This window comes from Clytia hemisphaerica, unplaced genomic scaffold (genome assembly GCF_902728285.1).
Source record: "Clytia hemisphaerica strain Z4C2 unplaced genomic scaffold, Clytia hemisphaerica genome assembly, whole genome shotgun sequence".
In the NCBI taxonomy this organism is placed as follows: domain Eukaryota; kingdom Metazoa; phylum Cnidaria; class Hydrozoa; order Leptothecata; family Clytiidae; genus Clytia; species Clytia hemisphaerica.
In genome coordinates, this window is record NW_027104531.1 from 242,092 (window position 1) to 258,623 (window position 16,532).

At 34.7% G+C, this 16,532-nt stretch overlaps 2 protein-coding genes across 4 annotated transcripts; both read right to left on the bottom strand.

Moving 5' to 3' along the window:
* Positions 1–23: 23 nt before the first annotated feature.
* LOC136822422 (TNF receptor-associated factor 5-like) lies at positions 24–4,983 on the bottom strand. Its single transcript, XM_067078680.1, has 3 exons — positions 4,903–4,983; positions 4,080–4,157; positions 24–1,348 (listed from the first exon to the last, which is right to left on the bottom strand). Exons 2-3 carry the CDS (start codon positions 4,155–4,157, stop codon positions 959–961), a joined length of 468 nt encoding a protein of 155 aa, XP_066934781.1. The 5' UTR covers positions 4,903–4,983; the 3' UTR covers positions 24–958.
* Positions 4,984–6,401: 1,418 nt separating this feature from the next.
* On the bottom strand, positions 6,402–14,593 carry LOC136822409 (TNF receptor-associated factor 6-like). Of its 3 annotated transcripts, XM_067078664.1 has the most exons (6): positions 12,329–14,593; positions 11,124–11,160; positions 10,604–10,708; positions 9,826–9,900; positions 9,154–9,231; positions 6,403–7,786 (listed from the first exon to the last, which is right to left on the bottom strand). In XM_067078664.1, the coding sequence occupies exons 1-6, from the start codon at positions 12,562–12,564 to the stop codon at positions 6,671–6,673; spliced, it is 1,647 nt and encodes a 548-aa protein (XP_066934765.1). In that variant the 5' UTR covers positions 12,565–14,593; the 3' UTR covers positions 6,403–6,670. The 3 variants fall into 3 exon arrangements, with proteins under 3 accessions (XP_066934766.1, XP_066934765.1, XP_066934767.1); XM_067078665.1 differs by lacking the exon at positions 9,826–9,900 and having other exon boundaries at positions 6,402–7,786; XM_067078666.1 differs by lacking the exon at positions 9,154–9,231.
* Positions 14,594–16,532: the final 1,939 nt, after the last annotated feature.

Genomic DNA, 16,532 nt, shown 5'->3' on the forward strand with positions numbered 1-16,532 from the left:
CTTGCAATAAAGAAATGGCAGAATTTTTCAAATTCTTTGAAGTGATATTGAATCTTATGTCAGATTGGTCTTTTCATTAAATTTCCAAGTGAGAATCAAGCAATAAATGCCGTCACAGCATTTACAATTAAATAATAAAATCTTGAGTCAAAATGTAGTTTTAGCAGACTTTAAATTTCGTGATGCCGATTTTGCCATAATTTTTTAACAACAATTATCACTGAAATTATTTTGAAGCTCAAAGGGATCTAGGATTGTGATGCCATTTCATTCAATTTCAAAAAGAAATCCACAACACTCCTTTTCAAATCGACCAGAGCATGAGCAGCAGATTCCAATGGTGGCTTCATAATACAAAGCAACATAACAATAAGCCCAAATACACCAAAAACAACCATGAAAAAGACTTTGTAATTACGGATTTGGTTTATCTCAAAAGAATAAACAGCATGAATAAAAATAAAACAAAAAATGCCACTTTGATTCCGTTGAGGGTTTTTTCGTTACTAGATATTTTTGCAAAATTCTGAAGATAACTTTTGGTTTGTGCACTATTCAATACTTTCAGAAGTTGGTAACCCACGGAAAGTTGTTTGCTTTCTTTTTCTTGTTGGTTAATTCGCCGTTCTAATGGGTATAGATCTGTTCTTTCTAAGGTTGACGTTAAACGTTTTTTTAAAGGAATCATTTCTACCTGCAGTTGTTCATGTATTAGTGTTTTTAACTTATCTGGTATTTCATCTTCGGCATTCCGTTCATTACTTTTAACTTGAGTTCTGATGTCATCAATTTTTTAGGTGATTTCTTCATCCATGGCCTTCAATTTTTTACTAAAGCTATTTCTCAACGCCTTCAATTTGTTACTAAAGCTATTTCTCAACGCCTTCAATTTTGCAATGCGGTTGGATTTCAAATCCTCCATTTCCCTTTTCAAGTCTAGTTTAGAATTTCTGGATGTTTAACTCCTCGTTTTCTCGTCTTCGAGATCCTGTTGCAATCCCTCAATTTTCCTTTCCTGATTGGCCAATCTTTGGTCACGTGATTGGAATGAAAGTGACAAGTTTTTGTCGAAGTCATGCAAAATGATGTCAATATCTGACATAGTTTCGTCAGCTTGATAGATAATAAACTTGATTTGGTTACAAAGGTCATTCTCCAACGTTTTTAGTTTCTCATTGCTGCTACATTTCAATTCTTTTATTTGTTTTTTAGATGTTTCCAGTTCTTGTTGCAATACCTCAATCTTCTTTTCCTGATTGGCTGAAATTTGATCACGTGATTGAATAGCAAGTGTCAAGTGTCTGTTGATGTTATGAAGAGCATGATCTTTCAGTGGTGACGGGTTTCCCTGAAGTATAGATTAACAGAGAGATCTGAAAGAGTTCAGTACTTCAAAAAATATGTTAATCCAGTGGCTGTCGGCGGAGCCACGAGCGAGGATGTTTATAAAGTCTGTCTCATAATAATTTGTAGCTGACACAAAAATGGCTGAAATTTTTGGTAGAATTCGAATCAAGTTGCAACTTTGTGCTCGTTGAAAATATATTTGTGAGTGGAATATTATCAAGCAAAAAAGTTGGAAAAAAAAGAAAAATTTAAATCAAAAATGAAGAATTTGATTGAATGAATATTTTAGAAATATTTTTTCAAATGATGGTCAAAGATTGAAGAATCACTCCTGTTTAAATGGTAATTATACCACATTTCTACAAGAAGTTGATTTTTTTCTTCTTCATTTTTCTTTATTTTTCAAATTCTTTTGCTTGATAATATTCCACTCACTCTTTTTAACGAGCACAAAATCGCAACTTCATTAAAATTCTATCAAAAGTTACAGCCATTTTTGTCTCAGCTGCAAATTATTTTAAGACAGACTATAGATTACCTTTCTTATTTGTGCTAGACCTGCACAAACAAATGCTGAGCCGGAGTGCACGTTAACAAATCAAGTCTACTTATTCTCTGAATTAGGAGTGACTGGACATCGAACCCACATTTCTTAGATTGTAAAACGGATGTTGTCGACTGCAAAATCTAGTAGTCATGAAAAAGGCCAACGAAAGAAACATAATCCAGCAGTTAGAAACTAGGGAAATTTGAGAATCGTCCGGGTTTAATATTTGGAAATCTTCTGAAAATCCTTTTTGCTTGAAAGAGAGCCACTTGCCAATAAAATACCTCATATAGTTATCATAGCTAACGATCTTTAATTCTAAGAATGGCTAATAGGGGGGGGGGGGTTCATGATTGGCAGAGGAGTGGAATCGGCCCTTTTTTCGGACGGAGTGGCGGAATTTGGCGAAAATTTTGACGGAATTAAGGAGATTGGATTCTCTGACGGAGACGGAAAATTAGACAATTTTAGTGCGGAAAAAGGGAACTTAGCAAAAAATTTGCGGAATTTCGGAATTGGTAAAAGATATTCAAAATTTGCGGAATTTTCGACAAAAATATTGAATTTCAAAGGAATTTTCGGTGACGGAATTTTGGTTCAATTTAAGACGGTTTGACGGAAATCGGAGAAAATATTGGCGGAATTGCGGAATCGGGTACCCCCTGAAACCCCCCCCCCCCCCCCCCTAATACTTTTCGAACTAGGTTCGCTTACACTATTGTTTTACATAAGCATAACATTTATGAGTATACTTTGGCTCAAATTCAGTAAAAAATAAGCATAATACTATAAAGCACATCTCAAAAACATTCGTTTCATTTTCAGTTTCAATTCAGTTTTTCCAAAACGCTGACCTTTTTAGGGTTACTTTTGAAGCTGTTTGAGCTTCCCTAGACCAAAAATTTTCGCCTGCAGCGCCAAATTACAAAAACTTTCATTCTTTGAGCCGAATCAATATTCCGACTTATAGACTCGAAATTTTCATGAACCCAAAGAAAATCAACAAATCGAAGTCTAAGCATATAAATAAGCATGAATTTAGGTTGAAAATGAGATTTTACTAAGCATATTGAGCCTCGACTCGATTTTCCCGTAAGCTTATAAATAAAAAAGAGTGTATACCGTGAAAATTGATGAAATCGATGTTTCACATCCCTTGAAAGTGTTTTCGCAAAAGCGAAATATGTTAGGTTTTGTTTACAATATTTATCTTCTCAGAGTGCAAGTTTATTTCAAATGTATTAAATTCCTTTTGGAAAAAGTTAACCTTGAGGAGGCCCCCCTCAGGAAAATTAAGGCCTGTCCAGATTTTTCAAACTTAGCTTAATTTTTTATCACCGTTTCCACTTGTCATAGCATATCACTTCATACATCGAAAGAAGCGTATTTGAGTGTAGATCACTGGAATTGCTGTGCCATAATTAATTTTTTCACCCAAAAAAAAGATATTAGGCAAAAACCAAAAAATGCTGACGTCAGCAAAACTTGTTTTTTGAATAACTCCAGTTTGGCTTATGGTAAAAACATGAAATTTGGACCAAAGTTGCACACCATTAAAAGGATCATTTTAAGAAAAGATTTATTTGAAATTTCGCTGACGTGAGCACTTTATTGTATTTTGCTGATTTCTGCTGACGTCAGCAAAATTTGCAAAAAAATTATGCAAAAATGTTCCTATTATTGATATGCAACTTTTGTCCAAATTTCATGTTTATACCGTAAGCCAAACTGGAGTTATTCAAAAAACAAGTATTGCTGACGTCAGCATTTTTTGGTTTTTGTCTAATATCTTTTTTTGAGTGAAAAAATTAATTATGGCACAGCTATTCCAGTGATCTACACTCCAATAGGCTTCAGATGTATGAAGTGATATGCTATGACAAGTGGAAACGGTGATAAAAAATTATGGTAAATTTGGACGTGCCTTAATTTGCCTGAGCCAGCGGCACCCCTAATCACACCATCACGCAAAAAAAAATTCTCCATCACGCATCACGAAAATCGCTAAAATTTGTCATCACGCAAAAAATAGCGAAATAGGCCAAATCACGCATCACGCTTCAAATTTTTGCCCTATCATGCATCACGCCAAAATTTTGATCACGCCATCACCCCAAAATAAAAATCTCTAATCACGCCATCACGCAAACCGCTGGGGGGCCTCCTTGAGAAATCGCATAATTACCTTAAAAGTACACCCGATATTTTTGAATTGGCAATCTTTCAGACGCTCCTTGCAAGTCTTCTTCACATGGTCTTCCATCTGAAACAAAAACACAAAAAATAAATCAATAGTGTTTCTTTATAGTTCTGAAGTATAAATCACCTGTTAATTTTAGCCAATAGAGAATCAGGTATTTTCAAAAAGGAAAAAAAAACTTATTGTTTGGATTTGTAATGGTTGTATGGGAGGTGTATTTGGGACGAGATGGAGTTATTACAAGCTCCTCTGATTTGGTTGGTCGTTGAGTCGTTGAGTAATAACTTTTTCTAAAGAACGCATCATTTTTCATCCATTCAAATATCTTATAAAAACTCCATCACATAGGTATGTTGTATTTATTTGTTCTTTGTAGGCCCGGGGGAGGGGTACTAGGGTTGCAAGCTGACGAGGGGGGAGTGCCGCCCGACTTTCGACCGTTGAACCCTTGCCTTGACTAAAAAGGAGAAAACAAGGGAAAATTTATTGAATTTTACGAAGCAATTTTAACCAAATTTCGATCTTTCGGGGGGGGGGGGGGTGAAAAGTTGACATTTTCCTATTTCTCCGACCCTTAGTGGGACTGAAATTGATTTTCTGATTTTTCCGACCATTAGTGGGATTTTGGAAATCTAAAGAAGGTACCCTTAAGGGCGGCACATACCGTATCCTCCATTTGCTTAAGTACCCCCTCCCCTGGGGGTGCAGGTCAAAATCTCATGTCCTGAAAAGGTTATATGTTCTATCCTCTTCCATTTAATTTTTCTTTTCTGGGAGTGGAACCTATTCTTGATCCCATCGTCCTCACCTCTTTTCTTGACAGTCTTTTACCCTATTTGAAAGTGCCAAGTATATCTTCATAACCGCATGTCATAATGTGTTTCTAAAAGTTAGAACATGAAAAGTAAACTTGCAAACTCTGTCTCTAAAGTATATACAGTAAAACCTCTAATTAACGGACACTCTAAAAGGCGGACACCTCTGATTAGCGGACAATTTCATTTTCCCCGGCCTTTTCCTAGTCAAATCCTCATAAAAAAGTTTCTAAAAGGCGGACACTCAATTAGCGGACCCTCTGATTAGCGGACAAATTTTTTCGCACGAAATGGCCAAAACCCCTATTTTAGCTCTCCAATTAGCGGACATTGAATATCAAACGGGTCACAGACGTCCAAAATCGAAAAAAAATTTTTTAGATATTTTTATTTCAAGCACTTATTAGTCTTATTATTCAAATTATTTCTACAAATTTCCAGTTTTCCCTTGACCCATTCAACTAATTTAGGTGGGCCAAAGAAATCATAAATCACTGATTTTCTTTTATTTGTTAAAGACTGAATTGTTGCGTTTTAATAACCTTTCTCTTGTTCTTCAATGGCCTAGTGTCTGTGCCCTTGGGGGGGGAAGGGGGGTCTTTATCCAATGTTTTCTCAGTAATTTTAAGTGGTTTTCTCAAACATTTATGTCTTTGATTGTACAATATAAATAAATCTACTTAAAATTTTATAGCTAAAAAAAATCAAGACTGACTTATAATAGTAGCGACCGTAGTACAATAGTAAAGGTTTAATCACCGGCCGGGTGATATCAACGACTTCGTACTGAAAAGTTTTACCCCCCCCCCTTTGTTTAGGGTTGGGCTTCAAATTCTTAGACAATCCTGTAAGGGGGATCCGAAAAGTCTCAATTATTAGGAGGGTTTGTTATACAATGGGGGTTAAAACTTTTTTACGAAATAAGTTTATGATTTTTATGTGTTTTTTGTTTGGTTCTTTAATTTCTAGTGATTTGTTCTTTGAAAAGCAAAAATAGCTCCTTAGTTTAAATGGTATGTTATATCGGGGGGGGGGGTATATCCTCGTATCCTGATACCATTCCTGTCAAGAATTTATCCCAGGTTTCACGACCTCGGTTATTAAGGGGAGTCTCTTAAAAGTCAATTTTCGACCGGTTTTGACGGAAAAAACGTACGAAAAACTATAGAGATTATCGTGTCTTTCCTAGTAATGACGAGAGTTTATTTTTCGTATTGGATCCCTGTAGCATGGGGATGGTATAGATAAGTGTCGATACTTAAAGTGGATAGCCCAGTAACCAAACTGAACGGCACATTGTAAGGAACTGGGATTCGAACCGACAAACCGTGGCCTCAGGGGCTGACGTCTTGACCATTCGGCCATCGTTAGTTTTGTTTTTACATAAGAGTGATATCGTTTGCTTATTCGTCAATTTTAATTCACAACCTTTTTCACAGTGGATTGACACAGATGTGGAGCAAGATTGGTCAGAAAGAGGAAAAGAAAAGCAGTTTTTTGCTTATATCAGCATATAATTGTTATAATATAACAATAGGAAGACACTGTCCTGATATGAAAGATGTGTCTGATATGAAACGGGAACACTTACGTAAAAACAAAACCTTTAATTGGTATTTGAAATGAACCGATGTAAAACAATTGTTCAATTATCGCAAACCAAAACAAAATTGGAGTCAACAAACAGCAAACAACTCATGAATCGTGGTCTACGGGTTGTGCAACAGTTAATTTAAATCCTTTAATTTGGGTTTCGTTCTGCTATTGATAAACATATTCCATAATGTACTTTTTTAATTCCATTAATGCCAAAAAAAGCAGGTAGAATGGTGCTAATATGATAGCGAAGAGCACTGATATGATAGAGAAGAACAACATGACGATGAGAGCAAAAAATGCTCCAAATCTCTGGTCAAACGAGTCTCTAGGGTTCTTAGAGTCTTTAGGCTCTGGCAATTTACTCCGATCCGACAATAAATTATCTATATATTGAAGGATTTGATTTTTGCTCTGTGAAACAGATTGGTTGTACACATTAACAGCATCTAGTGATTCCTTGTAAACCCAAACAATGAAACAGAATAACAGAAAAACAAAAAGTGCATTCAATTTTATAAACATTCTAGAGCTGGTTAGCTCATCACGTAATTGATTTATCTCCTTTTGTTTCCATCTTAACTCTGTATTGATACGTTCTTGTTCTCTTGCAAACTCCTGTTTGTCACGATCTAACTTTCCAGAAAGATGTCTCGATGTTTTTTCCTGTTGTTCCATTCGCTCTTCTAATGAATCAACAGAATTATTTTGAGTTTTCATCAGCTTCTTTATAATCTTAATCTCAAATTGAGAGCGCTGTGAATTAGTATCCATTCCATCTTCTAATTTATCTGTTTTTGCGTTTAAGTCTTCCACCATGAAACCCAGTTTATTGTCATTATTAAACTTTTTTAATTGATTTTCATTGATAAATTTCGATTCCGTCATCTTTGTTTCCAAGTCTCGGTTTGATTTTTTTACGGCTTTGAGTTCTTGTTGCAATGACTCAATCTTCTTATTTTGATTGGCTGAACTTAAATCACGTGATTGAATTGAGAGTGACAAGTGTTTGTTGACATCATGCAGAACGCCAATATCTGACATAGTTCCCTCATCCATCAATTTGATTTGGTTACAAAGGTCATTTTCCAACGTTTTTAATTTCTCATTGTTGCTACATTTCAATTCTTTTATTTGTTTTTTAGATGTTTCGAGTTCTTGTTGCAATACCTCAATCTTCTTTTCCTGATTGGCTGAAATTTGATCACGTGATTGAATAGCAAGTGTCAAGTGTTTGTTGGTAGCTTGAAGAGCATGATCTTTCAGTGATGATGGGTTTCCCTGAAGTATAGAGAACACAAAAAAAATTTCAATCATATTTCTCATATTCATAGGCCCAATTGTAGACCCCCAGATATTTACCCAATGAACAAGTGTGCCAAATTTCAACCAAATCCGACCATTTTGGAGGGCTGTAGGCTGCTTCAAAGCTTTAGCCTCGTTTTGGCAAAAAACTCGTCCCCAGGCCCCAAAAATCTAAATTTTTGAAAAATGCAAAAAGCACCCCCAGATATTCACCCAAGGAACAAGTGTGCAAAATTTCAGCCAGATCGAACAATTTTTGAAGTCTCCAGGCTGCCCCAAAATTTTAGCCTCGTTTTGGCGAAAAACTCGTCCCCAGGCCCCAAAAATCAAAATTTTTGAAAAATGAAAAAAACACCCCCAGATATTCACCCAAGGAACAAGTGTGCAAAATTTCAGCCAGATCGAACAATTTTTGAAGTCTCCAGGCTGCCCCAAAATTTTAGCCTCGTTTTGGCGAAAAAAACTCGTCCCAGGCCCCAAAAATCAAAAATTTTGAAAAATGAAAAAAACACCCCCAGATATTCACCCAAGGAACAAGTGTGCAAAATTTCAGCCAAATCGAACAATTTTTGAAGTCTCCAGGCTGCCCCAAAGTTTTAGCCTCGTTTTGGCGAAAACTCGTCCCCAGGCCCCAAAAATCATAAATTTTGAAAAATGAAAAAAACACCCCCAGATATTCACCCAAGGAACAAGTGTGCCAAATTTCAGCCAAATCCAAGCATTTTTGAAGTCTCCAGGCTGCCCTAAAGTTTTTGTGACAGACAGACAGACACACACACAGACACACAGACACACACACAGACATTGTCAGATTGTAGCTCAACTGAAGTTGAGAATAATATACTTAATGTACAGTCAAAAAATACTTCAACTTATTACATACTTAACTTTGCGAGACAAAAAAATAGTGAAATTTTCTGAATGTGTTTTGAAAATGACCTTGAAAACGCCAAATTTAGTCTAATTATCAGTCTGTTTCACTAAAGAATCCTGCATTGTAACACGCATGCGTAATTTGTCGTTCTTTAAAACCACATGGAGTTAATTCCAGTGATAATCAAAGAGGAATGAATACGTAGGGGTGTTACACTTACAGTTACTTTCGGTCGGGGTGCAGGATTCTTTCGATTAACCCCCTCAGCATCATTTCAAAATCCACCATACTTGAATAAGCACACCACATACGTCCAATAAAGAAGTCATTTTTACTATTTTCACAAATGGAGGTTATGTTGGCAAAACAAAAAGAGATTTTAAGACAAAAAAAACAAAAAGAGATGGTTTCTGCGCATTTTTTTTTGTTTTGCTCACAACCAATCATATGCTTGTATGGAAAATCATACCTTAAAAGTACATCCGATATTTTTGAATTGGCAATCTTTCAGACGCTCCTTACAAATGTTCTTCACATGGTCTTCCATCTGAAACAAAAACACAAAAAAATATCGAATCAAAAGTGTTTTTATAGTTTTTAATACCAATTAAATTGTTATAGCCGTACAGCTTTCTTTGAACAAGTCAGAAACAAAGAAATTAAATCCACAAAACCAAGATTTTCAGCATAAAATACCCTTTGACATTTTTATACGAAAATTAACATTTTAAGGCAACTTTAAACCAGTCATACTAAAATCTTGGAAATCATAATGTTTAGTGACGTGGTGGTATACCCAAAAAAACTTTAAAATCTACTAAAAATTAGCCTTAAATTTAAGAAATTGTTTAGTACATTTGTACCAAAATTAGTGATTTTCATCATTTATTTATTAATCTTTTTCAGAACTTTTTTTTGATTTTCCGAAATTTTCTCATAATTTTTCAAAAAAAATTTAATTTTTTTATTTTACGAACGTTTCCAGAGTTTAATCTTTTTTGTATTCAGTCAAAATGTCTTTAAACCTTTGCTTGATGTATAATGAAGCATTGTACTGATCTTTGGCTCATTCCCATAATTTTTAAAACCGCCGAATCGTTAATCCGATAAGTGTATTATGCAGGATCATTATTACTATTACCTCTTTCCTCATCAGTTTTTTACCACATGTGAGAGTGCAATGTATTTCTTCATAGTCACAAAGCATTTTGTGTTTCTATAAAAGCAGAGAATTTAGGGAAAACGAAACACCTTTCTCAAAATCAGATTAGATTTCTTTCTCCGCCTAAAAATGGTTGAAGTTGGTGGAAATACACTCTGTTAATATCAACAATTTTTTTTTAGGAGTGCAAATTTAAAAGCCAATTTCTTTATCATATCTGCTGTTAAGTGGCAAAATCAGTACTCTGTATGGGATTCGAATTACCCGAGTTCCTATAATTATGGATTTACAAATACAGATTATTCAAGCAACATTATCGATTTCTCCATATAACAAGCGATACTTTTATGGACCAACCTGTTTATAAACGAAAAATTTAAAATTTTGCAAGTTGGTACCAAAAAAAGTCCAAAAAACCCTTTTTTTGGGCATTTTTTAAGGCTCAAACTGGCCTCAAAATTCTTTTTTTCGAAAATCGGGCTCCGTCACATTTTGGTAATAGCCATTTTGCATCTTTGTACCAAAAATCACAAAATTCCTATAATTCAATCCCGAGAAAAGTTTATAACAGACAAACGGACGAACACAGGTTAATTTATAGGACCTCCAGCCTCCAGGTAGGTCCAAAAAAGAGACTTAACCCCTATGAATTCAAAGCCTGTTCAAAATATAACATCTTTCAGCGAACATTGGCTCTGTGCACTTAGCGACCCAGTAAAAAAGGGTTTTTTTCTCTTGAAAAAAATATATTAAGTACCTCCAAGTCACGGAGTTCCATATTTTGCTTGCAACCTTTTATATAATTGGTGCATTTGATTTTCAGATCAAGTATTTTCCGCTCAACAGCTGCATCTGGGAACGCCTATGAGAAGAAAAGAATTTGGAAAGGAAATGGAAAGGAAAGAAATTTTATTACTTTAATATGTATATTTTAAATCAATAAACCACTTTGTTATTGGAGATTGATGTATCTTGAGAGATAAAATATACAGGGGGCTTGTTTGCCTGTTGAAAGAGAAGTGGAAGTCATATACAAAATGTATCTAAAGGGGTTATTAGATGATTTTCGATTTGGCTTTGTAGAGTATGGTCCCAAGAAACAACTCCAAAGACCCAATTATTTTTTAAAGCTGAGATATTCGACTTTGAGTTTTCAAATTTTTACTTGAAAACAATAGAAATTCAACGTAAAGACTGTAAAATATCAAAAATCATCTGATAATCCTTTTAACCATACATTTATACGCCTTAACAATATTTTATTATATAAATCATACCTTGATTAGCTGTCGACAAGTTGGACATTCAGGGTATCTGAAATAGTGAAATAATGCATTTTGATTATAATAGAAAGAAATTCAAAGGCAACTAAAAAAAAAAAAGTATTTCAACTCCTAAAAGAAGAGAAATAGCATGAAACAGGATGTGAAAAACCTGGGTGAGCGGTCCTTAAGGGTACGTTTTTTAGTCTTCCACACAAGCACGCTTTGGCAAATTTTAGTAAATCTGTCCATTCTAAAGGGCTCTGACCATAATCAAAAAATTGATTTTGTTATTTGAGTATAAAAGTTATGTTTCAGGTTCCTTTACACTTTTTAAAAAAAGAATTGCCTGTTAATTGCTTTTTGATCAAATTCCATCAAAGTAATTAAGAATTTCATTACAAATTTGACGTTATGAACTTTAAAAAGACGTTAATAATATGTTGCATCACCTACTTTTATGAAAAGTACTAAGTTTTAATGGGTAATTATGCTTTTTGTTTCGAAATTGTTTCAAACTGTCCACAAAGAGTTGAACTGTTTTAAATTCTTCAGAAAAATTTTCTAAATTGATGCATCAAAAGTAATAGCTGTTTTTCTATGAACAATTGGGATGAAAAATAGGTCAAAAAGCACTTTTTTCAAGATTTGAGACAAGTAAGCTTTTAGAAAACTTTTCCAAAAATATATTTTTACATTAGTTCTGTAAAGGATACACCATCTACCACAGAAGTTTTTTCAAAATATTTCTTCTTCGACAAAACTAAGCTCTTCAAAGTTGAAATACTCTTCGTCGCAAAAGTCTTCATTTTCTTCTTCATCAAATTTTTTCTTTGCGATTCATAAATTTTCAGACTCAAGGATAGTTTGCCTAACAGAAAATGTATAACATGTCAAAGTTTTGTTAGCTACATCAGGCAGAAGATTATATTTTGTACATGACAAATATCAAAATTCACTATGGTCAGAGCCCTTAAAACAGACAATAGTTTCCAAGAAAGTGTATTATTTTGAGATTTTCTAAATCTTCTCTGAACCGTCGTGAGGGTTTCATTTTGAAACCCTAATTTTCTTCCCATACTGCAGTCATCAGATCGAGTGCCCGGGGAAAATCCTTTGGGTTTATTTATCAAACGTCAAATTATCAGACTCAATCCTTGGGGAGATTTACTTGCTTTTATTCGTAATATGAAACACTTACACGCACAGAGGATACTTACTTGCATTCTTTATGCCATCTTTCCAAGCAAGCTTTACAAAAGCGATGTCCACAAGATTCACCATCTTCCACCAAAGGGATTCCTTGCACTGGATTCCTCATCAACAAATTACATATGATGCATATCTGACTTTCACTGTCAAGTTTTGTGTCAATGATTTCCACGTCAGAATGAATTGGATTTTTCACAAAATTCTTTTTCTTGTTGATTCCTCTTCTGTTGCTTCTTGATGCCATGATAATAGTACTTTTAATAACAGCATATTATCTAATACCTAAAAATACTAAAAGTAAAGTGTAATGAAAAGGATTTCAAGGAGGAAGTGGGTAGGTGTTATGTTATGATTAAAAAAAATAAATATAAGCAGACACCATTTAAACATTTCATAAGATACTTAGATAAAGAGACAAGCAGCCCCCATAAAGAATACCTCTAATAGATCCTATGAAGTTTATATCGTTTCAAAAGGTGAGTTTATACTCTGTATAGTAACCTGGAGTAATTACGGGACAGTTAAAATAGAGGGGTAAATACAGGACACCCCTAAAAATGGTGATTATTATTATGAATTGGGATTCAGATAGAGAGGATTTTGGAGAGTCATTCTCTAGCTGCTAGAAAATGTTTTTGAAAATATCTTTGATGTTTTAAACAAAAGTTTCATATGTCACCATTAAGATCAATTGGTGGATTGGGTTTGTGTTGGGTATTATAAGGCTTACGACCCTGCCTCTTTTGGGGTTTTGTCAGAGTGCCTATTATTTTCGCTAGCAACTTGTAAAATACGTGGAGTCTGGATTGCTTCGCAACCCTTATACAATACAGCTAGTAATGGCCGGCCAGGTCATTTCTATTTCTATTTCTATTTCTATTTCTATCCATTTATTTGCATAAGCCTAAAAAAGCTAACATCGCAAATATCATTAATTTGAGGGCTATGCAAGTTTCCCTCCACTGATGCAAGTTATCCCAAATTCAAGGTTAGTTACATAAAGTTAGTTAAACTAAAGAAATTCATTTTATAGTGAAGACATTGACTATTTTATCATCCTTTATACTTTTAAAAATGGTTTAAAAGCAAGTATCAAGTATATCAAATGGTCAATCAATGAGAGGGGGTTTTACCAATTGTGTGGTAAAGAGAGCTCTCTTTTTATTTTGTCCCATAAAAAGTAAGTATTTATTTACCATTTTTAACACTACAAAAATGATAGAAGTGACGTGATATGCACAACAAATATATAGACGGAGACTGCCTTATACCATGAAGTCGGGTAACTTGCATCCATCAGTGGAGGTGAACTTGTCCGGAGCAAAAAATGGCGTATTTTTGTTGAAACGGTTTTAATGTGTTAAAAATCACTTGCTCCGGAAGCACCGGAAGAGCTTCGGAACTTTCCGTAGCAAGGCGCTGGAAGGGACGTCCTCATAGCCATCAAATGGCTGACCAATCATCAAAGCAGCAAAATTTCAAAACAGATGATCTTCGCAGCCCCGCTTGCAGCTCTACTCTACCATTTTTGTTTTGATATATAACACGACCCTCGTCATGGCCCGAGAATTCTCGGGCCTCTTCGGGTCATGTTCGGGCCGAGAGACCCTATCAATTCTTTTGGCCCGAACATGACCCGAGTCAAGGCTTTTTTAAGCCTGTCTGGCTGGGTCCATTGAGTCTAAATTGGGAAAATGTGTGTGAATTTCTGACACGTTTTTAATCAAAAACAAAGGAGTTTCCTCATACTTTTTTTGGCAAATTGAATAAATTTTTAAGGCAAATATATGAAACATGCAAGATAAAAATAGGTGGCAAGACTTAAAATGTAAACTGATCAAACTATACCTTTGTGTCTGCGTCAGAAGATTCCATATTTGAATTGATTCAGCATGTCGTCCAGTCAAACAAAATAGTACAAAATAAGATTTGTCTGTTTTGCTTATATCGCTCAATAAAACTTTACGAGCTTCTCGTGGACACGCTTCAGTTTAGAACCAGGACCAATTTAATAGCAAATATTTCCACCCTAATATATTTATAACTATGTTTTCATACCAAATAAGACATTTAATATTTTTAATAGCTTTCTTTTATTACTTTTTAATGATTTTAGACGAATAAATTTGTAACTTTTTTGATTTTCAATTTTACTATTCTATAGCACTGATGATGGAAAGACCGAAAAGCTTTTGCTAATTTTAAATGTTGTTGTTTTTTATTATTTTTTATTTATATGAATTTACAACATTCATATATTTAATATAATTAAGAGAAACCAAGTTTTTCTTAAAGAAAATGTTAAAAAAATTCAGTCCTGAAATCATGTTTTCAAAAATTGGCCCGCGTGTGGCCCGAACACGGCTCGAATTCTCGGGCCAGCTCGGGCCATACTCCGGCTTTACGCGAATTCCAATAAAAGTGTTTTGGCCCAAGAATTCTCGGGCCATGTCGAGGGTTGCTATATAACTTTGCTTTGTATTTAAATATGACCAGTCAAATAATTCATTTGAGGGCTATCTATACATGTTAGCTTCATTCCACTGATTTTATTTTATTTATTTATTTGTTCTTTATTTAACGTTGGTAATAAAAAATAGTTACAAGTACTAATTAAATCCAACATGACATTCGAATATTTACTATATAGTAAATAATATTTTAAAATTTAAAAATACTAGAATATAGAACAGAGTTTGCATGAACAATAGATTTTGGCCTTGATAATTTTTCTTTTAAATTCAGCCAACGATTCAATAGTTTTGAATTCTAACGGTAGTCTATTCCAAGCTTGGCCAGCTCGGAAATTAAAGGAATTCAAGCAAACTGTGTTCCTGGGAAGTGGAAGTCTAATTTGAGCGCCTCTTCGAAGACGAGGACGTTCGTTGGAATTGTCGTCCCTGTTTTCATTTACATCTTCATCCGTATCTAAATGACTTTGGATGAATTCAAATTGGTCCCAGCCTAATTTATTGCCGATTTTATTGACGCTTTTATAAACTTCCACAAGCATAAACTGGAGATTTTTAGTATGGATTGACTCACATTTAGCTTTCTTCAAAAGTTCATCATAGTTAAGATTGGTAGAATTTTGCTTAGCCTTGAGGGCCCTACAATGAGTTTCGTTAAGAAGGTTGTGAGCCAATTTACTACAAAACATCCAGATGAGAGGACAATATCTAAAAGCAGATAAATAAAACTATTAAATAATAAATCTGCTTGCTCTTGGTTTTAAATATGCTCTAATTCTAAAAATAGTTTTGGTCTTCTGTGCAGCTTTTTTGCAGATGTCCTGTACGTGATTATAAAAAGTGAGGCCACTGTCGATAGTTACTCCAAGCAGTTTCACGCTCTCGGAAGACTTTAATGTAATATTTCCAACATTGAAAACTATATTGCATTCTTTGTGCCTGGAAACAACACCTGAAACTTCTCTGGATTTGCAACAAGGGAGTTGTGTTTAAACCAAGCTAGAATGATTTCTAGGTCTAGAATTAAAGCTTCGAGGGCCTCATCTAGAGACGAAGCACTTTTGTGCAGAGTATCGTCATCAGCGAAATTACAGAGGTCGTCTTCATTAACAAAGAAAAACAAATCATTGATAAAAACATTGAAAAGAATAGGTCCTAAAATAGATCCCTGAGGCACACCAAATAGCAAAGGTAGCCAATTACTGAACGATGAACCAACTCTGACCCCTTGCTTTCTGTTTTTAAATAACTTTGCATAAAAGCTAGGCTTCTACAATCCAATCCATATGCATAAAGTTTGCGATCAGAAGATCATGAGGCAAACAGTCAAAGGCTTTAGACAGATCCATCAGAATTGCTCCAATCTTTTTGATTTGGACAGTGAATTCTGCCATTTCGTAACATATTTAGTAAAGCACTCTGCGTGCTATACTGCTTACGAAAACCACAGAGTCCGTTAGAGAAAAATGATTCAAAGAAGGTGTTGAGTTGATTTGAAATAAGTTTTTCAAAGATTTTAGCCAGAGATGGGAGGAGACTGACGGGCCTGTAATTATCCTTGTCATGTTTGCTGTTTTTCTTATGGACTGGAATTATATCAGCAAGCTTCAAGCTGTCAGGAAAGTTTTGAGATTGAAGAGAGTTATTGAAGCATGATGTCAAAGTTGGAGCACAAACAAATTTGGCTAACTTTATGATTTTAGTAGGAATGCTACCACTGACTGACTTGGATTCATTCAGA

Bases quoted from the DNA above. Each gene is read 5' to 3' on its own strand.
- LOC136822422 (XM_067078680.1), bottom strand. From the start codon at position 4,157: ATGGAAGACCATGTGAAGAAGACTTGCAAGGAGCGTCTGAAAGATTGC. The intron at 1,349-4,079 runs GTAATTATGCGA...TCTATACTTCAG, and splicing joins ATATCGGGTGTACTTTTAAG to GGAAACCCGTCACCACTGAA.
- LOC136822409 (XM_067078664.1), bottom strand. From the start codon at position 12,564: ATGGCATCAAGAAGCAACAGAAGAGGAATCAACAAGAAAAAGAATTTT. The intron at 11,161-12,328 runs GTAAGTATCCTC...TCACTATTTCAG, and splicing joins AGATGGCATAAAGAATGCAA to ATACCCTGAATGTCCAACTT. The intron at 9,232-9,825 runs GTAATAGTAATA...TTTTTGTTTCAG, and splicing joins AAAAACTGATGAGGAAAGAG to ATGGAAGACCATGTGAAGAA.